The 22,768-nt window shown below is 44.6% G+C and overlaps 1 protein-coding gene and 1 long non-coding RNA gene across 17 annotated transcripts; one reads left to right on the forward strand and one right to left on the reverse strand.

Annotated features, from left to right (window-relative positions):
• On the reverse strand, positions 2,796–10,340 carry LOC8062228 (transcription factor PIF1). 4 transcript variants are annotated; one of them, XM_021451254.1, is made up of 9 exons: positions 9,988–10,340; positions 8,930–9,055; positions 7,929–8,781; positions 7,727–7,831; positions 7,567–7,632; positions 7,392–7,457; positions 7,004–7,303; positions 6,660–6,899; positions 2,796–3,307 (listed from the first exon to the last, which is right to left on the reverse strand). In XM_021451254.1, exons 2-9 carry the CDS (start codon positions 8,983–8,985, stop codon positions 3,299–3,301), a joined length of 1,695 nt encoding a protein of 564 aa, XP_021306929.1. In that variant the 5' UTR covers positions 8,986–9,055; positions 9,988–10,340; the 3' UTR covers positions 2,796–3,298. The 4 variants fall into 4 exon arrangements, with proteins under 4 accessions (XP_021306929.1, XP_021306928.1, XP_021306930.1 ...); XM_021451253.1 differs by having other exon boundaries at positions 6,660–6,911; positions 9,988–10,337; XM_021451255.1 differs by having other exon boundaries at positions 6,660–6,911; positions 7,004–7,288; positions 9,988–10,324.
• Positions 18,695–22,709, forward strand: LOC8057254. Of its 13 annotated transcripts, none has more exons than XR_002452722.1 (7): positions 18,695–19,344; positions 19,563–20,386; positions 20,479–21,154; positions 21,233–21,421; positions 21,536–21,852; positions 22,150–22,323; positions 22,495–22,709. It is a non-coding gene; the product is annotated as an uncharacterized LOC8057254 (long non-coding RNA). The 13 variants fall into 13 exon arrangements; XR_002452711.1 differs by having other exon boundaries at positions 21,536–21,610; positions 21,706–21,852; positions 22,150–22,709; XR_002452707.1 differs by having other exon boundaries at positions 21,536–21,610; positions 21,709–21,852; positions 22,150–22,709.

Genomic DNA, 22,768 nt, shown 5'->3' on the forward strand with positions numbered 1-22,768 from the left:
AGATCTCCAGAATCTATTTAGGTATGCACTGTGGTGTGATAAAAGTGGGCAAAGTTGGGATCCTCAAAGCACCAAGCCACCAAGTTCAACCCCACATCTTTATTCTGCATTTCGGTGCCCCTGAAAAGAATGGAAAAGGATCCAACAAATTTAGGGCTGGTTTCCAAGCAACAGGGTCGGCCCTACATTTCGAGGAACCTGGTGGATGAACTTAAAGTATACTCCTTTATACCTATAAAAAAAGTTATTTTGGACAAGGTTTAGGTTAAACATTGAAAATATAAATCATGAATAACTTTATGTTGTTGAGTTTGGAAAGATGAAAACCATGTCTTGAAAAATACTTTAATACAAATATACATATACCACTTTTTGATAAATAATTTTATAAAAAATAAAAAGTCAAAGTTAAACTTTGGAAACCGTGTCACTATCCTAATGACTGTCTTTACAAGTATGAAGGGAGAAGAGTAAAGTCCGTCACCGGTCCCTAAACTTGTTTGGGTGTGTCATCCCGGTCCTTAAACTCACAAAACGATTGTTTAGGTATCTAAATTTGTTCAGCTGTGTCAACCTAGTCCCTAAACTTAGAAATCTCCCATATAGGTCATCAAACTTGTTCAGTTGTGTCATCCCAGTCCCTAAACTTGTTTTTAAGTCTCATCCGGATCAAAGCAGGGCGAATCTAAAAACTCTATATAGGAAAATAATTCATAACTTTTTCATATGAACTCAAATAAAGATAAACTTTATATCAAATTTGTAGTAAGCAATGCGATCTACAACTTTGTAGTTGAAAAGTTTTTAAATTGAAATCTTTTGGGGTCCCAAAATATTTTTTGAAAGTTTTTAGATCTAGAAATTTAAAATTTAAAATTAAATTTTGTGATATGAAACGACTTTAAATAAAAAACATTTCAACTATAAAGTTGTAGAACGCATTAAGGGCTACAACTTTGATATAAAGTTTGTCTTCATTCGAGTACATATCAAAAAGTTATGAATTATTTTTAATATAGAGTTTTTAGATCACTTTGTTTTGACCCAGATGAGACTTAAAATCAAGTTTAGGGACCTGGATGACACAACTGAACAAATTTGAGGACTTAAACGGGTGATTTCTAAGTTTAGGGACCGAGATGACACAATTAAACAAGTTTAGGGACTGAGATGATACAGACGAGCAAGTTCGAGGACCTAAATGGTCGATTTGCGAGTTTAGGGACCGGGATGACACATTAATACAATTTTAAGGACCGGTGGTGGACTTTACTCAAGGGAGAACTACCTTCATCTTGCAAAGAGTTTGTTTTTGGTTTTATCTGAAGTAAAACAATCTTAAATTTGATTAAGCTTATATAAAAAATACTAATATTTAGGATGTCAAATAATTTTTTAGATAATGAAACATTGTTTCAGCCTTTATCATCCATGGACAGTACACAACTGATAGTTACACAAAATATCAACGCCATAAGACTTACAAGTGTAGAGAAAAGAAATAAAGTTCATCCCAACTAGTGGGTGAAAATGAACAAAGCAAAACACTATGCTTCAATACGATTCATGAAATTCCAGCCGAACTTTGCGAAGGCGGCCATGATCAGAACATTGGTCTCTCCTCTTTATGCAGCATGGATCACTGTCTATCCAATACGTAATCCTAAAAATTAACTGCATACTGTTTGATTTAGAAATATATTTTTAGAGTAAATATATTTGGTGCCATAAGTATTTGATATTTTCCTATGTAAATTTGGTTAAACTTTGAGTAAAAGATAAAACCAAAACATCACTCTTTGCATGACTGAGGCAGTAGATAATATGGTAGAACCTAAATATTTCTTCCATCTAAAAAATAAAATTACCTTTTAGAGTTGTCTTAATTCAAACTATTAAAAATCTACCAAATACAAAAGAGTATCAATATTTATTCAGTTCAGCCTATATCGTTCAGCTGAGAAAGATACATATGTATTTAACTGAAAATATGGTTGAGTATATATGTACACACGTTAGATCCTGGGCCCCTAATTGGATTGGGCTCTAGGCCGTTGCATCTTTTGCGCTCCCCTAGGGCTGAACTCTAGGCAAGTAATGTAACTACTATGCTCTTTATTTGGTCAACGGATGATCGTTCGTTTTATTTTTTATTATCTTATAAGTCATTTTTTAATAATTCTAACTAATTATATAGAAACCTTTATTAACATATAATCATATATAAAACAAAATGACTATACAATAAACATGTATTAAATTATGGATTTAAAGTAAATACTTAATTTGTTATTATATAATAAATGTGGTGTGTTTATTATCAATTTGATTTGATAGCAGTTTATTGTTTTATGATAAAATTAAAATGACCTACGTTTAACGCAGAGGGAGTAATTAATATGTTTTGGACATCGATCTTATGATATCCAAAACATATTTTTCATTACCAAAATAGTGGAATTCTCCTAGTGTTTTTAGTTAGTAATAAAACACTACCAGTCAAAACACTAGGGAATTCTCACTAGGAGGTATTTACTAGGGAAAGTTTGTACTAAAATTTGAATGGTAAAACACTAGGAGAACCCCACACTACTAGGAGAAATTGAAAAATCTGGTTGTGTTTGTTGTCTATATGTGCTTATGACATTGTAACTTTTATCCTTTGAAAACAATCCAAAGTTGAACTTTTGTGGACGCACCTGAAAAGGTCACTTAACTTTTACCAAGAGCTAAGCATACATTGAGGATTTGTCAATGGTGTAAGCAATATGACAAGGACAATATGAAGACAATCGTAGTAAATACAAGCCGGATCAGCAGTAAAGGGAAAAAAACTTTCTCAGTAGCACAAGAACAAAAATATTTGCTCTTTGAGCGCTTCTATTATATACAATGGTAACTGCACAACTCATAAAACACCAACAATTACAGTTGCTTTTGGTGTTTTCATAATAAGCTCATGAACTTCTCATTTGCTTTGAATCTAGCAGAGACAGCAAAACAGAAGCACCGGCTCTTTAGCCGTCTCAGCTACGTGTACCCATCTCAACCCAAGAATTGAGAAGATAAACTAAAGACTATAGTTAGCATGGTTCCAACTAAAAAAAATCATGCTAAGTACAATCTGTTAAGAGATCAATCCCTTGCTAAATTTCCGCACAGATCCCAAAATAGGGCTGCTAAAGAAAATGCCCCCTGTTATTTCATCAGCTTTTCCTTCTGTGCAGTCTATTTTTTTTCTTTCATACTTGTCAAATTAATTAAACATCAGCCCAGCCATGTGATTTGTCCTTTTTGGTTAGTCACCCTGCAAAAAGGAAGAACAAATCAGATAAAATCCGAATTAAATTAGTTAAACTGCAATATGATGCTAAAAATCCACCCATGCATGGACATATGTGAACATGGATATGAACCAATTGACTAGTGTATTCATGGCCACGAATTAAGCTGGGTACAATACAAATACACAATTGACGTTCCAGAGCAATTCTAAGTAGAACGACCTAACTTTTGGCATATATGTGAAAACATATTCTCCCACCATCCCAGCTATTTCTTTTTCAAGTGTGGTACAAGTGGAAAGGGACCCTACTGTAACATCGCAACCTTATCTTGTCCAATTGCATCAGATTTTTCTTTCATTACCGAATTTTATCGGCACAATGGTCAGACGGTACGTAGTTTTCATGAGATACCACTAGGTAGGGTTTTGCTGTCCTCACAATAACATGAGTATATTGAGCACGTAAATGAAATGTTTATTATTGGTTAGGCCTCGTTTGAATATATTCATGTCCACCTCAATCTAGAATTCCATATATGTTGAAGTAGATTAGGATAAAACATAGATGATTGAAGTAACTATGAGTGCATGTAAATAAGCCAGTGGTTTACAGTTATAGACACTGGGCCATATATAGAGGCTATTTGGAAGGGATTCTGTGCTCCGGCTTCTAAGGCCCCGTTTGGCACGGCTTCTCCAGCGGCTTCAGGAGCCGTTTGGAGCCGTTTTGTGCCAAACGGGGTAAAATAGAATGTCTCCACCAATGAAGCCCCTAAAAACGTGCTCTCACAGAGCTTTGGAGTGTGAAGTAGCCAAAAATAGTGGCTTCTCCCAGCTTCACCTCATCCTACGTGATGGTCTGTGAGAGCACATTTTAAGAAAAAAGTTGTTTTGCCAAACAGTTTACCAAAATGGCTCCAGCTCCACCGATAGAGCTGTTCATGGAGCTGAAGCCCCAAAAAACAACTTCACTAGTGAAGTGGAGCCGTGCCAAACAGGGCCTAACTCATGCATTGTTCATCATACAGGTTACCACATTTTTTTCTCTCTTCTCTAAATAAATTACGAGCTAACAGGAATCATTATTTTTTTTCCTCTTCGGCTCTGATTCTTCGTCCACTATAGTACATAGTCGAAGCCTGTCTATTTTGGGCATGTTTGGTTTCCTTTGCTAAATTTTAGGTAGCTAAAATTATTTTAGCTACTATTAAATGACTAATAGAACTAAACTATTTTAGTTTCTTTTAGTCAATATGTTTAGAACTTTATTACTAAAGTGATTAAAATTCAGCTAGCTAAAATTTAGCAAAGGGAACCAAACACAGCCTTTGTATGGCTTGTATATGGACGGAGTACTGGGAGTACACGCTAGGCATTTCCACATCCGTCGCGATGTGTCTGTTCTTACTTCTCAGGGAGCTTTTTCAGGCGCTGTTAATAAGGGCCCAAAAGTGAGAGATGTTACTTTCGGTGCTACTCCACTAAACAAAAGCTTTAGAGCACATAACCTTCCTCTCCATTGTGCTGCTAATGATTGGGCTGAAGCTGAACTCCAAAAGGTTAGTTTCCTTTCTAGCCCATCATTTTCTTGCATTTTCCCTTCTGTAAGCAGCTTTGTTACTTTTACTTTTCAAAAGAAAGCTTTGTGACTTTGTCCTTCTATGCCTATAGAGTAAAAGGAACTTGTGCATTGTGCTAGAGGCAAAGAATTTCATCTCAGCACGGCAAAATAAGAAAGCAACACAAGTACACTGTACACAACACATATGAGAGCAGCTTCATTGTGGTCAAAAGTCGACTCGCAAACTAAATGTAGCTTAGCTGGTTAGCTTTCCTGTGTGTATGTGTTCATGAGTGAGCGTGCGTGCATGTATAAGTGTCTGTTAGAGCAAGAAATCGGTGTTCAAGTTTGACGTGGTGTTTGGAGGAGTTTCTTAACGTGAATTACCTATTCTCAAATAAAAAGAAAAAAACTCACAAAAATCACTTCTCCATTTACACTAGGACTTAGGAGAAAAAACTGCTTTTTCGCTACTCTAAATCCAATTCTCACCTAAATCACTTTCCACCTTCTCTCCACGCTCCTCACTAATCGACTATAGAATCACTCTATCACGGATCGGAATTAAGGAACTGGAACTAAGAATCAGAGGTCATTCGACAGCACTCCTTGAGAATCATTTCTCCCTAGCCAAACATCAAAAAGTTGTCTTGATTCTAGTGTGGATTAGTCAAAAAACACTTCTCCATTTAAACTATCAGAGAATGGAGCTCTCTCTACCATTTGTTTATATAATCGTTTCGTTGAGGGCTGACCGTGAGGAGGAGAGAGAGGATCCTTTACTACGTACCACATGGGTCCCACAAAACGATCTAGCAGCATACTCCTACTATAGAACTAGATGTGGCAAACCTTGAGCCACGTAATCTAAACTCTAACTCGTCTGATTTCACGCTAGAGATGCCCTTGGCAAATGATGGAAGCTAGGCTCCAATAGTAGCTCCACTCCATTGCGCCGTCAAAACCGTATCGTATCGTACTTGTCCCTCGCTTTACACGCGTTGAGGGAACCAAGCTCTAAAAAGTTTATTCGCCGCGAACTCAAGATGCAAAACCCTGGACACTCACGCGAACAACATATTCTTGTACAGGGCGAGCGAAAAAAAAGAAAAGAGAGGCCCCAGTTCAGTTCTGATCTCATTGCGTAGTGCTTCCATTGGGGCCCAAAAATGTACCAATACCAACCACCAACGCTAGAGCTAAGGCCTTGTTTAGTTAGCAAAATTTTTTGTTTTTGGCTACTGTAGCATTTCGTTTTTATTTGACAAACATTGTCCAATCACGGAGTAACTAGGCTCAAAAGATTCATCTCACAAATTACAGGTAAACTTTTATTTTCGTCTATATTTAATGTTCCATGCATGCGACCAAAGATTCGATGTGACGGGGAATCTTGAAAATTTTTGCGAACTAAACAAGGCCTAAATCTAGCAAAACACTAATTGTGTGTCTGAAATTGGACAGCCACTAGGGTTGCTTTAGGTTGCTTCTTTTCCTTTCTTTTTGTCGTTAATAAAAGCTGCTAAATATTTCATTATTGGTTGGTGGTACAGTGAGGATGTAATAGCCATCCAGACATGTTGGTCTTGTTTAGTTGCAATTTATTTTAAAAATAAATATTGTAGCACTTTCGTTTGAATTTAACAAATATTATATAATTATAGACTAACTAAGCTCAAAAGATTTGTCTTATAAATTTCAGATAAATTATATAATTAATTATTTTTTTATTTATTTATATTTAATGTTCTACGCATGTGCCGCAAGATCCTTGAGGAATTTTGAAAAAAAACTGCAAAATTTTTGGGGAACCTTTGTTGTTGCGAGCCTGTGATCCATCCCAGAAGCAGAAGATGAGGAGAAGAGCAGAGCGCATGGCATCGTATCCGTACCTGGTCCTCTGCTTGGCGCGCTCTCTGGGAGCAGCACTCCGGGCGCGGCGGCGCCGGCGCCGGCCGGCATGCTGGCACCGGGGCCTGGCACGTGATGAAGCTCTGGAGCCTGCTGTTGCACGGCCTTCGCCCCCAGCGGCGGCGGGTAGTAGCCCACGCCCTGCGCGTAGTGCTGCCCAAACTTGTCAGCAACACACACAGGCAGGCACACAGCATATGGAGAAGAAAAAAAAAAGGCAGCAGCCAGCTGGGGACGCGCCGGACCTGCGACGGCGGCGGCTGCAGGTGGTTGACGCCGAGGTAGTGCCCGTACGGCTCCGCCATGCCCACCGCCGCCGGCATGTGGTGGTGGCCTCGGTAGCCCGGCACCGGGTTCACCTGCGCGTTGGGCGGCACCACCGGCTGCGGGGCGGCCATGAACGGCAGCCGCGGCATGGACGGCATCGCCGCCGCCGGGCCCATCCCGACGCCCATCCGCGACAGGTACTGGTGCACGCCCGGGAACATCACCGCCGGCGGCGCCGCGATGCCGCTGCCCATCCACATCATCTGGATGCATGTTGCCTACGGTTAGTGTCAGTGATGACCGACTTTTGCAGTTGCACGGCGAGCTGAGCACAAGGACGACGCGCGTGGTCGCTGTCTCACTGACCTGCACTTGCAGCTGCAGCGACTTGAGGTACTCGATCGCCTCGTCAAGCATTGACGCCTTGTCCGTCTGCTTCACGTAATGCAATTACAAGACTATCACTCAACTAGTTTACTGTATCATAAAACACTGTCGTCCACAGGTTATCATGACAGTGATAATGGAGCTGCTAATTAACCTTGTTGCAGTGAGGTATGAGCTCTTGCAGGGCTCTCATCTTCTCGTTTATCCTGTCCCGTCTCCTCTGCATTGGGACCAAAAACATCCATGTCAGAGACCGTCGTCGACTGTTCAACGAGGCAACAGCTAACAGGGAGCTGTCGTCAGTCGTCACTCACCCTCTCCGAGAGGTTGTGCACTTCGGCGGCGCGGCTCCTCCGCGCCGTCGTCATCTTCTGCGGCGGCTTGCGCGCCAACATGGCGGCGGACTCCGACTCCGCGTCCTGCATCATCATAGCATTTGCCGGGGCCCGCGCGTTATTACCAAGCAATCGAGGGATGGACGGGGCATTCGTCGTCAACAAGAAGGAGAGACGAGACCTCGCTGGGGCTCTCCGAGTCCTCGGTGTCGAGCCGCTTGCGCTTGCTGCTCCGGTTGCTGGTGCTCGTCGGCTCAGTCGTCGTCGTCGTCGTCGTCGTGGTGGTGGCGGTGCCGAAGCAGTAGGTGGACCGGCCCGACGAGGACGCCTCGTTGCCCCTGCCGCCGCCCATGGCGTTCGCGTTCGCGGTGCCGGAGCCGGAGCCCGACGCGCGACCCGGCGCGCCCACCGCGCGCTGCACCAGCACCTGGTTGCTCCCGCAGATGCTCGACCCGATCGCGCTCAACATCGACGACGCGCCGGCCTCCGCCACCGCCGCCGCCGCCGCAGCCGACTTCCCCGCGCTCCCCGCCCGGACGACGAGGTCCGAGAGGTCGCCGGCATTGTCGCCGCCGCCGTTGGGCAGGCTCATGGTCTGCTGCCTGGAGCAGGACGCGGGCGTCGACTTGGGCGGTGGCATCAGGTCGCACGGGTCCTCGGACACCACCGGGCACGCCCCGCGCCTGTCGGCCCCCGCTGGAACGTCGTCCCTGCACGACTTGCCGGCGTCGGTTTCGGTGCCAACGCCACCAGAGGCCACCGGCGCCACCGGTGCCGCCGCCGCAGCCACCGCTGCCGGTGCCGGTGCCTCGTAGAAGAACTCGGAGAAGATGTCCTTGTCGAGCGAGTCGGCCAGCGCGAAGGGGAACCATAGGCCGCCCTCGTCTTCCTGCGGCACCGACGCGGGAGCTGGTGGCGCAGGCGCCACCACCGCAGCCTGCTTCTCGGGCCTCGGCGGCACCTTCCGGTGGGTCTGGCTCTGCATGACGACATGGCCGTTGCACCAGAGCAGCTCAATGAGGTCATCGTCTTCTCTGCACGCAACAACACAGCAGAATTAATCTTGGGTAATCCCTCCCTCCCTCTCGCAGGAAGAAGATGAAACCAATCAATCGATCGATGAAGAAGATGTCTCTGCTTCATCGATCAATCAATCAAGAAATCAGAGATAGTGATGCTCACCCGAGCGGCCTGGAGGTGTCTCCCATGTTGCTCCAATCAGGGACGAACTGGTTCATCGCTCAGATCAGCACCACAAGCATCGATGAGCGGGCAATCAGTTTGTGTTCGATTCAGTCAGAGTGCACGCTGCAAGAACACACAAGAGAGGAAGCAGCATGAGCTGCAAGAAGCAGAGGAACGTGCATGGGAACTCATTCAAACCATGATCTTAAAAATTGTTGCCAACTTTTATGCAACTGTCAATGATGAAAAAAAAAACTGTAAACAATGACGTCTCCTGTCCAGGATCTTGCAGCACGCAGCAACCTTTTTTTTGGGGCCTAAAATGGAGGAACCAAGCAAGCAAGGAAGCATGTGTCACTCATCTATGCTCGCTCGTTCTCTGTCCATCTGCTGCTATGACTGGCAGCCTTCCTTTCCTGTTCCATTTTGACAAAGGGGGAAAAACGCCAAGAAGAGTGTTCTATAATAATATTGGAGGAGATGCCAAGAAGAAAAAGGGGGATATAAATATGATAATTGGCACGGCCCTACATGGTACATGGATCTGGGAGAGCAGAGCATGTGAACTGTGGAGTGCAAGAACATGAACAGTGATGGATAAACAAAAGAGGGAAGAAAACAAAGGAGAAGCGGAACGGGGGATAGACGTGTGGACACCACATATACTTGCAAGGGGAGAAGCACCTGCTCTGCCTACCTGCCTGCCTGCCTGCTCAAGAGCAGCAGCAAAGCAACCAAACACAAAGGTTCTTTTTTTTATGTATATTATATATGTATCTTCATAATGAAATCACAATCTATAGCAAGAACACCGGAGATGAGATCCTTCATTAAATTACTAAACAGAGGACCCTTTATATCAAGTGTAAAGTTAAGATTGTCCGGTGAGAATGGAATGGACGGATGACGGTGAAAGTGAAAGTATCATATCATATCTCGCCTAAAAAAAGAAAAAACAGCCGCGCAGTATACAAGTATTACAGAAGAAGAAAAGAGAACATGAGCGGCGAATGAATTCGAAGAAGAATCAGAAAAAGACGAGGGTGAACAAGTACCTTTGATTGCCTCCTTGTTCGTTCGTTTGCAGAGCTTGGAAATGGAATCCGGCGGCTTATCGAAGGGGAGCAGAAGCTGAGCATGGCCACAGCCCACAGCACAGCTGCTGTGACTGATAACTGCGACTCTCGCTTCTGAATTTCCTCTCTTCTAGAGCTTGGTCCAAGCTGCTTGGAGCTGTGGTGCGATGAGGGTGAGGAACTGGGAAGGAGATAGCGCGACGGACGGGGAAGGGAAGGAAGAGTTGCTTTTATGCAGCAGCAGCAGCAGCAGCAGCATTGCGGGGTGGGGTGTGGCTTGAATCGAAGTGGATTCCTGCAGACAGGGACGCGCGAGACGAGAGCGATGGGAAAGCAGAAGAGAATTGGACTGGACTGATGCTATGGTAGGGGTCCGGTCCGGGCGGGCGGGGGCGAATGATTTGGGAGAGGACACGACACCTGCTGCTGCTGCTGGCATGGCTGCTGCGGCAGCAGCGTTGCAGCAGAGCACAGCGGCGGCGGCGGCGGCATGCATGTGGATGTGCGGTGGCGGCCGGTGCGGACCAGGCTACTCCTTTGCTATCCTAGAGAGAGGAAGAGGACGACGACGTAGTACCCGGAGCCGCGCATGCCGTTTTGCGCACCAAGCGGCGCCTTACCATTTCGAGTAACCAACCGGCCTGTGCTATAGCACTAGCGGCAGTAGCGGTACGTACTAGGAGTAGTACGCTGGTAGCTGCTGTGGGGCGCCGCCACCGTATCTGCGGCTATGACTTGCCGGTGCTTCGCCATGATTGGGGGAGGGGAGAACCCACAGCACGACAGCTCTCGGCTGTTGACTGCTCCAATCCTGATGTGGGTTGTGGGTGGGATGCGGCAGTGGCAGCCCCCACCCCCCACGTTACGTGCCGCGCTAATCTTTCCAGCGTTTGGTCTCCATTTCTTTGCCCTCGACTGTCTCCAACAATGCAGCCTATACCCAAAATAGGTTCTGCATAGTGCAGAAACACTTTCCAACAAGTGACCCAAATAGAAGACCTATTTTACCTACCGGTCAAAACAGGACGCAAAAAAAAACGTCCTCTCTAGACGAGGACGCAAATAAAACACGCTCCTACTGGTGGGCCCAACGACGGCGGGGTGGGGTGGAAGGCGAGCGGCGGCGCTCGTAGGGACGGAGGCGGGCGGCGGCGCTTGACCGGGTGGTGGGCGGCGCTTGACGGGGAGGCGGGCGGAGCTCAGCGGGGTGGGAGGCGGGCGGGAACACGGCAGGGAGCCGACAGCGGTAGATCCAAGTTCTTCCTCGCCTACGGCTGTCGGATCTGGGCTCCTCCTCGGCCGCGACCACCGGATCCGGGAGGAAGACAGAGAGACACCGTGCTTGACGATGGAGGGGAGAGAGGGAGGGGTTGTACTGGGGTAGAAAGGGAGAGAATGAGGGCCGACGCATGTTGAGATGTGGCTGGCGCGTGGAGAGGAGACGTGGCGGTGCTCGATAGGGAGGAGGCGGTCGGCGCTCGGCAAGGAGGTGACCGGCGCTCGGCAGGTAGAAAATAGGTCTCGGGTGTTTGGGTTCCCTGTTGGAGTATGACAATTTTGGATCCGCTACTCGTTCACTGTGTACGACCTATACACGTGAAATAAGTCTCGGTTTGGGTCATGTCTGTTGGAGATAGCCGAAGAGAAGTTTTCAATGATCTACAGTGACTGATTTAGGGCTCGTTTGTTAAAGCTAAAACTTTTATTTTTTTTAAAAAGAAAACTGCTCTTCTTTGTTTCTTTTTTTAACATATTGTCTTTTTTATGAGATTTATTAGAGCAAGTTTAACAATACAACTCACTTGCTGACTGTAAGGTTCCTTGTAGCTTTCTCTCAGCCCACTCATACAATAGTTAGCTATTCACTGTTAATACATGATCCACTTATCTCTCTCATAAAGTTTTTTTGGTTTCTGTGCCTAAGCTGGCTGTAAGCTTGCAGTCTGCTTTTCCTCTCTCTCCTTCCTTCTCTCCTCCACCTCAGCATTTAGCTGGCTTACAACTCACTATAATACTTGCTCTTAGAGCAACTCCAGCAGGGCCCCTACTTGAGCCCCTATAGCTAAATATGGGTGCCCAGGTAAAAAACAGCACTCCAGCAGAGCCCCTATTAGAGCCCTCAATTTGGGGTGGGCACCCAAATCTTCCCTGCGGACCCCATTTTTATTGGCCCAACAGTCCAGCCCCCATCCTGCGTGGTGTGGCCCAAAATGGCAATGGGTATCCGAAACCCGAGTACCCGACGGGTTTTATCCGATAAGAACGCGGGTATGGAATAGATTTTGTACCCGCGGGTACGTTATTGGGCGAAATCCTTTACCCATCGGGTATGGCGGGTACGGGTGTGGAACAGTAGTACCCATACCCGCGAACCCGTGGGTAAGAAATATCCGCAAAATGAGTAAGCAACCTAAGCAATTTAGCCCATATAGCCCATGAACTGATTGGCTGAACGTACGAAGTGTTGAGCGGCTGGTGTGCTACTAGTGCTGCTATTAATTTGCTGGAAGTTATTATGCTTAATTTCCTAGAAGTTGTGATATTTAACTTGCTGAAAGTTGTTATATTTCTGTTGAACTCGGGTATATTTTCGGGTATGGAATACCCGTCGGGTAAGAATTACCCGTCGGGTGCGGGTACGGAATGAATTTCTTACCCGTCTGCTTTCGCGGGTAACCCGATGGAATAGATTTTGACCTGGCGGGTGCGGGTACGGGTGGCCAGTACCCATCGGGTACATACCCGTTGCCATTCCTAGGTGTGGCAATTACCTCCTCACACCGAACAAACGCAGCTTCGTCCATCTCCCTCCAGCGCTGATTTTCACTACCGCGCTCCCTAACTCCACCTCCGACCTCCACCGTCGGGCCTCGCCGCCATCCCTTCTGGTGAGAGTGGCTTCTTCTCGATGAGCGGGAGCAGCCCTAGCCATGGTTATCGCGAGCGTCGAGCCTCCCCTTCTTGTGGCCATGCGGTAGCGAAATGTTTGACCCAATGACGAGTGGGTCCCGCATGTCATTGTCTGCCAGTTTAGATTTGGGGGCCTTCATTTAGGTGGTACTATTGGAGTGGAAGCAAAAACTTTAGGCACCCAAAAGTAGGAGGAGCACCCAAATGAAAAGTAGAGGCCCTATTTTGAAGGCTACTGCTGGAGAGTTGCTCTTACACACAAATACAAGGGCACACTCACCCGAACCCACGCACGCATACCCTATCCTTATAAGTGCTATTGATATGAGCAATAAGATTTTAGCTCAGAAGCTACTCTCATTAATTATGCCTTTTAGCTTTTATAGTTTATTTTCTCACAATTCAGCCTTTTAGATTTTTTCTAAAACCAGCTCAATTGCGTCTACACTCTACAATATGAAATATCGCAAAACGGTTGTTAGAAAGTAAGAGCATCTTTAACGGTTTGGTAAAGTCACAGTCAATCTTGATTTTTTGATAGGATGATAAGAAACTTCTCCCAGCCATTCCTTATATATCCACCTTGGGAAAATTAGCTGGCATCCACGCAAAAAGGTATATGGACAACCGCTACTCCCTATCACGGGGCGCTAGCTGATTTTCTTTTTACACTCCATCGCCCTGACCGCCACCGCCTAGAGGTTTGCCATAATTAAATCTTCAACCACTATTTGTAGATGGCAATACTAAGAAGTAGAGCAAGCAATAGAGATTATGTTTTGTAGATTTTGGTTGTGAGTTAAGGTGTTGGGATGGCCGGCAACAGTGGCCCATGGATACGGGGGTGACCAGACTGCCGCCTAGGAGAAGGAGGTTCACCAGAATTGGAACTCATATCGTTTTAGAATGGTCTGCTCCTCTTCCGCTGCGATCGAGCGGGAATGTTAGAAGAAAAGATATGTATGGTTAAAGATAATTGGAAACATATATGAACTCTAGAGATAAAGATAGGATCATAGAAGTATAATATTGATTATTATTATTATTAGGTCTAGTACACCTTGTCTTGTGTACTCCAAATCTCTTCATATATGCACCTATATATATACCCCTGAGGGTCAATGCAATTACCAACAATTAATAAGGTTTCTATCATATATACATCCTTTTGAACAGTGACTATCTTAACTATGCAGATGCCAATGGTGGTTTTAGTACAATTTGTATTGTGGCCTTGTTTACTTCCACCCAAAATACAAAAACTTTTCAAGATTTCCCGTCACATCGAATCTTTAGACACATGTATGGAGTATTAAATATAAACGAAAATAAAGCCTAATTGTACAGTTTGGTCGAAATTTACGAGATGAATCTTTTGAGACTAGTTAGTCCATGATTGGACAATAATTACCACAAACAAATGAAAGTGCTACAGTATCGCGAAAAAAATTCACCAAGGAACTAAACAAGGCCTGTATCTAGGAGTAGGATTGGGCTTGCAATCTCGGAGCGAGCCAAAGAAAAAAAAAGTACAATCACCCCTCTTCGTTTCTTTTTACCTGCGACCCTGTGGCTCTGGCTAGCTAGGCAGGCAGGGCACAACGAAAAGAGAGTGGGAGGAGCAACAACAAACTGAGTAATATCTTTGCTCACCCCGCATTTTGTCTACGTGTTTGTACTTAGCAACACAAATATGCACCTTCGTGGTGACCTACTGTACTTGAGATCGAAGCAATCATCTAATTCATGTCACATCCAAGTTACATGCGGGGCATCATAGGACAGCCAGCCAGCCACAAACAAGGTTTTCAGCGATCTCCTAATATTCCTGTAGGTAGTGTAGCAACATTAGTTAATTAATTTGACAGGTTTAGAGGCAAATTATTAGTTTGCATCTATGGCCGGCAACACTTAGAATCATAGTATCACAGTACTTACGACATTAGTGCAAGGGAAAGAGAACCTTCAATTCTTCTACTCTTTTTTTTTCCAACGTCGTAGGGTTTCCATGGAAATTCTGTTGCAGAATAGTTTCATCAAGTCTACTAACGTGATGTGACGTGACGGAGAATTCTGTTGGCATAGGTCTGCTAGCCGGCGCCGCAAATTGGCTTAATGAATGTCCATTGAAACAGTATAGCTTTCAGTATACTAGGTAGGGTCCGAGCATCCATGTATAACTTTTTTTTGAAACCCCTCTAGGGCTAAGGCCATAGCCCCATCGCTCCACCCTGGCTAGGAGCTCCAATTTCCACGTCGACGTATAAGGTCCAAATCACTCTTGCTAGTAGTTTTGCAGAGTATCAGAAGTGCTTGTAGAAGAACCAATGCCTCGCCTGGCAAAAACCCGGTAAAGCACACGTTGTATGTGAGAGCTGTTGATACCTCGTCAGAAAAAAATGGGTAAAAAGCTCTAGCCAAAGGTAACTTGCTTCTGACAAAAAAGTATTAGACCTACACACCCCATGTTGCCAAGACGCACATGCTCGCATCTTCCTTATATGCATGGCCTAGCTTTTAACTGTGGCATACAACCTTATTAGCCTATGGGCATTGGGAAAGCCCTAAGACATGTGTTATTAAGTTTTTTCTCTACTTTAATACAGAGACACTCAAAGTTTTTACGTGGTCAAGAAAAAAGGTGTCAATAAGGTTCATTTCAGGTTCAGAGGTCTCAATTTTTTAGCGTCATTGCCAGAGTTGAATTCAAATTTGAATGGCCAAACTCGTTTAAACCTCTAATTCAACTCTTGAGTGGGTTTATATATGAAAACTGAACATTCATGGTCGCGAACATGGCATTGCCAAGGCTGATTGAGACTTAGGATAAATACTAAGTGCTGGAGATTTGAGATCTTTGGTAACTTTGGGTGCTTAAATGTTAGCCAAAATATATATTTAGGAGTCCTTTTTGTGTGCCATTAGGCCAGTCTCAATGCATGTTTCATGAGAGTGTCATGCACATTAAATAGGGTGCCACATAAGCAAAATTGCTGACTTGGCAGAGTCATTAAATGAAGAAGTTTCATCAAATGAGAGAGGAGTTTCATCTCCATGAAACTTACGTGGCTCGGTTACCTAGTTTATAGTCTTGTTAACTGTGCCATGAAACTCTCCATTGAGATTGGTCTTATAAAAGTTCAAAATTTCATATGAGCCATTAAAAAAGTTTGTCCGTCTTTTATTGTCATTGGTCGAAACTTTTGTTTTTCTTGCGTCACTTCCATCTATTTTGCTACAAACACACCGTCCATGAGGTGGATGAATTGTCTATTTCCCTCAATTGAGCTGGTCTTAGTTTTTCTATTCCTCTTAGGGCACTCACAATGCAGACTCTATCATAGAGTCTAAAGTTATTTATTACCTCGAACAATATGGACTTAGAGTCTAAATAAGACTTGGAGTCTTATTTTTTCTACCTCTTTCTTCAATAAATATGCTGCCACATCAACAAAATACTATAAATAATATGTAATTAATTGTCTTGGACTCTGTGATAGAGTCTTGCATTGTGAATGCCCTTAGGCCACTACACTTTTGCATCGGGAACCTCAGACTCTTCCAAATTTATGTGTTAGCTATCTATGCATATATGCATGAGTGCATGACATCTCAAAAGCCCCGAATTATAAGTTGGTGAACATTTAGACAGTGGCAAATCTATAATTTAATAAAAGAGAGGACTGAAGTCATCTTTTAACCTCTGGAGCGTCCATCTTTTCTCTCTTTTATGTCTACAAAAATTAGGAGGGGCTCCATTGTCATAGGAGCCTCGCCCGCCGCCCCACCGGAGCGTCCGAAGTATATATGGGGGTGTTTGGGACTACTTTGCTCCACGTTTTTTAGCTTCGCTCCACATTTTTTAGCCAAACGGCGGTTTTAGCTCCACGCACTCAATTCGAGAGAAAAGAGTAGAGTTGTGAGAGCACCTAAGAGCTTGTTTGGCACAGCTCAACTTCATTAGTAAAGTTGTTTTTTGGAAAATAGCTTCATGTGCAACTTTCTAGATGAAGCTGAGCTGTTTTTGGAAAAAGTGTTTGGTAAAATAGTTTCAACAACTACTTCATGCATAGATGAGAGAGAGAAATGAGAGAGAGAGAGCTGCAATAAGCTACTTTTTTCAGCTTCATCCCAACTCATGTCTTTGTGAGAGGAGAAGAAAAATAGCTTCACCCGTGAAGCTGTTTTAGAAATAAGTGTTTAGCAAAAAAAAACAGCTTACAACAGCTCATGTAAGCTGTACCAAACAGGCCCTAAAGAGGTACTCCACAAACTCCAATTTTTTATGGAGCTACTCCGTAATAAAGTTTGTGGAGCAGTCACAAACACCCATAAAGTGCGCATCAGTTGGTGCGTGAGTGAATGAATGAGTAGAAGCATGCATGCATTCCCCCGGTGCAGTGCCGGATACTTATTATCCGCATCAAATAGAGGCGTGCCTGGCCACGAAAAAGATCCCCAAAAATCATGGCCACATCTTTCTTTTTCCCTCCCGCTTGCCGAGCTGAGAGCTGCATGCACAACACCCAGGGCCGCGAACGAACGAAGCTCCATCGATGCCTTGCTAGCGACCAAGCAAACTGCATGTGGCTATTGTTGGCTGCGGAGCATCGATCCTTCCCCTTCCCCAACACGGTCTCGACGGCGAGCCCCTGGCGGCCCTAGCTATAGATCTCTCGATCTGTATCCGGCCGTAGTGCAGCCGGAATAAGCTGCGACCAAAGCCCGGCAGCTGTTCACATCAGATCACATGGCATGGCCATGCGGGGATCGGAGAGGAGACCAAATCCGGGTGGCCAACCAGCAGCTGCATGCTCTCCTTGCATGGACCATCTCCGGATGATGGCCTTGTGCCCGACCCTGTGCAGTGGGTGTGGGTGCAGTGCATGCAGGCATGCACCTGTTTTCGGGGCAGGCAGGCTAACAGCAGCAGTCGTCGTCGTCCTCCTCCGAAATGATTGTTCTCGTTTTCATTGGTGTGCATGGCCAAGGACGACGACACTGATTATTGGCGTACGTGGGTCGTCGTATTTATGCATATATACCCAACAATTAAGCTAGAAAATCTTTCATCCTTTTCGGCCAGCTACGCAGATCCAAGACGATGTGTATAGCATCGAGATCGAGAGTATACACACATGCATGTCTACATGATTGATGGTTCTGAAAAGAGAGAGCTCGATCGCATCCAATTCAGCAACTGAGGTTATGTCATCTGAATATGTATCGTCAGGAAATTTAAACCGGTCGACGACATGATCGTTCAACTACAACAAGAATCACATGCCTGTCGCCATCTACTTGACATTATGCATGATTTGGGGTCCTGTCTGTGCGTTGGATCTCTCTGCGTGTGTTCCACCAAATTCTTTTTTTTTTCCTTTCACGGGATCGAGTGCTGCGACGGGTAGATACAGCTAAAGTGAAATCGCGAGTCACCGTCCGCCGACAAAACCCCTAGATCATTTTCCCTGATCTTCTCCTCCTGATGAAGAAGAGGTTTGTTCCAATGAGCCGTTGCTCTGGCAACTTGACGATCGATTCCGATTGAATGGCGAAATGACAGTATCTATCAATCAGATGCTTGGAGGGAAAAAGCATGGACGAAGACACAAAAACGGAGCAGTTCCACTTGTGGGGAGAATGAAATCTGTAACAGTCAATGCAAACTCCCTTTTCTTTTTTGTTTCGTTTAATTTCTTTTTTCTTTTTAACTATTATTGGGGGCGGGGGGGGGGGGGGGGGAGAGGAGATAGATACCACCAGAGCAATATTTCCTCTTTTATTCATGAATGGCTCAAAATTTTGCATTAGGATCGGAATTCATTGTTTATACTTTCTCCAATCATCAATATAAGTCCATTAAGACAATGGACCCTATCTTGGATATTGTACTTCAACCTGGTCTCTATCTCCTACAATACAATTAAAAAGAACAAAAGTAAGACTGTAAGATGGTGCGACAATGTTTTGGGGTCGCTTCCACGCTCCGTGCGATCTCAGAAGAAAACCTCGCGCAAATGTCTCGCCTTGTCTGGAAGGAAACCTCGCGGCCTCGCCATCTCGGGACGAAAACCTCGCTACCGCTGTGATCCTGCCTGATGCTCCTCAGCACAATCAGTAAAAAAAGGAAACCAACACAATCTCCGATAGAATCCAATCAATTGGCCCAGCCCACCCGTCCTCCTCTCGCGAGGGATTTTGGCTTCCAAAGTTCACATCCTACGTCGCCCTTGCCCGATCGGTCGCCCCCATACCCGCCCTCGCTCCTCACATGGTGGATTTGGTCTTTCTCCGACGTCGCCCTCGCCTGCCCGCCTCGATCGCCGTCGCGAGCCGCGGCCTGCGGCCACCCTTGCCCATCGCACGTGTGATGGCAAACATCGGCGACGGGCGGAGGCGGATCAACAAGCAGGCATCGACAAGGTACACACATGATCCCCTTGTCCCCGGCCGTACTCCAATCCTGGATGGCTAAATTTGATGGGAGGATCGTGGTTCGATTGGGTTATGGTTTGTTTTGATGGAGATCTGGCCATCGGGTGGATTGAATTGGGGATCAGATGCCTTCATGATTCGTGATCCACTGATGCGATCTCTTGTTTATGCACCAATTTGGGGGCTTTGGTGGCCGAATGTTTCAGGCGGAGGAGCACGCCGGAGAGCTGCTCACGTTGAAGTACATCGACCTGACATACATGGTCCACGCCGTGGCGGCCGGCAACCTAGACTGAACGCTGCTGGCACATTCGGCGATCCACGGCGCCGTGGCGGGGTACACGGGTTTCGTGTCGGGGCCGATCAACTAACAATGGCAGCAAAGGCTACATCCCCGGTTCAGCACGTCTGCGCGTGTCCAAGTGCTCCCCTAATTCCAAGCAGCTCTTGGTTGAGGATGTTGTTCCTTCAGAGTTCAGATAACTAGAGCAACTTCACAGTTTGTTATATGCCCTGAATCTGCACAATGCTCGGGCTTCATTGATGTAGGGAATTCCTATTTTTGTGTGCGCTCTTTAAGCAGAAGTAGAGCAACTTCAGTTGTTGTAGTTAGTTATATGCCCTGAATCTGCACAGTGCCCGAGCTTTATTGATGTAGGGAATTCCTGTTTTTGTTTGCGCTCTTTAAGCAGAAGAATCATAAGATTGTCGTCAACTGTATTTGTATGATAATTCATACAGGTACTTCTATGCAATTACAGCAACATAAATATTTGTCCAATGACATTCTAATTCCAGAACCAGTCATCCAATCAGCCATACACTGCAACAAGTCTGAATCCTCGTTGCTCTGTTCTATATGATTTTCCCCAAGATTCACCGTTGGACTGATCAACTCATGACGTATAATTCAGCAACTTGTTTTCTTTTGCTTGCTGCAGCGCAAGTATTTTTGGTGTCTCAGAATCAATGCAGTGCACCTATGATGGCAAGGGCAATTCCATCCCCACCATATTGCCTATCATGCAGGGTGATCATCCATGATAAACAAGCTTTCTGGCTATTTTTTTGTGCCATGAACGGACAAACCTTGATTTTCTCATACTGATATTTCATTTTCAGGTCGAGGTGATATTTCACATTAATCCGGAGAATGACCAAGAGGAGCATGTGAGGGACCAGCTAAACAAAGGAGTTGTACCATGGTGCCCGTGGCACCTTCAGGTCTAGCGTCTACCTCATACGCTACTTTATGATTGGCTCAAGGCTTTAGATAGTTTATTTATTAGCTTGATGATTTTTTTCGAAACATTAGCTTGATGAATTGGGAGTGTTCACTACTTAGGAGTTGGTTCAGTAATGAGTTTGGACCTTTTGGGGATGTTTTTTAACAGACCTTTTGGCGAATTTCAGCGGATTGTCACTGCTTGGGTATATGTGGGTACCTTGCGAGTGCACGTAATGTTAGTTCAGGTATGGTTGAATGATAATGTGTTGTTTCACTGCGCTTGTTTTTTTATTTGAGAGAGAGAGCTTGCTTGCTCACTTGAGCACGGATCATTCTTGGTTTAGTATCATGTATAGTCGTATAGACCATATTGCCGTTGGGATGGCATAACAATAATTACTATAATTGTCAATTAATGCAATTACTATGCTGCCAAATTTGCTTCATGCCACTAAAATTTCACAAGATATGCTGCCTGTCAAATATGGAGATAGTGTTTTCTGAAGCATGGTGGGTCGGAACAGGATATGCTGCCTGCCCATTTGTCTTCTTCTGCTTTCAGTTCTCTAGGTGCGTATCATATATACCTCCCCATTTTCAACGGAGAGGATGGCACAGCAGCAGACTGTGATGTCAGAGGTGGTGCAGGGTGCTGCCATCGATGAAGCAACTAGAAGCAGAGCTAGAAAGGGAAATCACAGAACCTCGTTCCCCGAAGTTTGCATATGATGATGATGCTTCTAAGGATTTAGATCATAAGGACGAGAATAACACACAAACTATGAGTGGAACACCAGTTAGATAGTCTGCTAGGAATACAGGAAAAACCTTGAAAAAGTAAGACCCTTGCACTCTCGTTGACTATTGACAGCTTCATATGTTAATTAGTTTGTTTACTCATTGGCCTATGAAGTCAAGTAACTAATAGAGTCCTCCTTGCTATCTTTATAGGTACACAGACTTATCTTCCTGAGGGGATTCATGTGACAATGATAATGGGAGGTAACTGAGGACTTGGATGATAAGGTACATCTGAATTTTACTTGTCTATATATAGGTTCAAGGTTTGTAATATCAAAATTTTGTCGCACTGCCGCTTATTTTGCTTGCTATGCATGAAGAAGATAGAGAGTCCAGAAATTAAGGATGAGAGTGAAAGCGAAGACGCTAAACCTGCAGATTCTTCAACAGTGGCCCTTTCAAGCAAGAAGGGGCCTCTTGTTCAGGCTACTTTGCCTAGCATGTTTAAAAAGGTAGAAGAAAAACAGGTGAGAGTGCAAAACCACCAAGATATGCATTCTTAGGAGGGAAGATTCACGCTAGAATTATTCATGGTTTTCCCTCTATCTGTCACCAACAGACAACCAGTATGTTCATAGCTTTAATCTAATTCGATTGCACTGTAGCAACACCACATTCTACAAGGATGTTTTTGTGTTAATTATGTCTAATTACATTTGTTGTCAAGAATTAACTCATTATCACATATATACTTATTCTGAGATGTTCAAGGAGTCTTAAAGTCCAATGACACCATGCATAACAGCTGGCTTCCTTTGCTGCAGGCTAAGCGGATCAAAGGCCACCACACGTGGTTCCGAAGATCGGTCTCCATGTTCGGGAAGCCGAACAATGCATTGAGGAGTGCACTGGATGCTGGTGAGGTTGCCATCAAGGAGCATCGCCTCATTGTCAAGCCGGAGCTCAAGGAGGTCGTGCTTCATGCAAACAAGTGTCTGGTAGTTTTGCTGCCCCTGTCTCACATATTGGATGGACATAATATTAGTAGGTTCTGGGTTTAGATGGTCGTTTCTTTAAGTTCCTGGAATGCTCAAATGTTTAGCTCAAAATTATATGGTTCAAATTTACAGATTTGTCTCCCATTCATTCTATGGTTTGTACTTTGGAAGTGCTGCAGGTTGCAGCACCTAGATACTGACAACAGTGGAAGAGTCTGAGATGGCTTATGCAAGCCCTGGGATTGATACGTCAAGATGAGAAGAATAAATTGGTTCTTAATGTTTTGAATATTTCTTTTGTAGATGGTCAGTGCATTACTAATGTGGATGTACCTTTTTTTAAATAAAACTAGACATGGCATAACTTTGACACGAGAGTATTGTGATAAAAATGTCTTTCAAAACTTTAATGTATCGATCATAAATAAAAAAACACCCAATGTTT

The sequence above is a fragment of the Sorghum bicolor genome, chromosome 1 (genome assembly GCF_000003195.3).
Source record: "Sorghum bicolor cultivar BTx623 chromosome 1, Sorghum_bicolor_NCBIv3, whole genome shotgun sequence".
Taxonomy (NCBI): Eukaryota; Viridiplantae; Streptophyta; class Magnoliopsida; order Poales; family Poaceae; genus Sorghum; species Sorghum bicolor.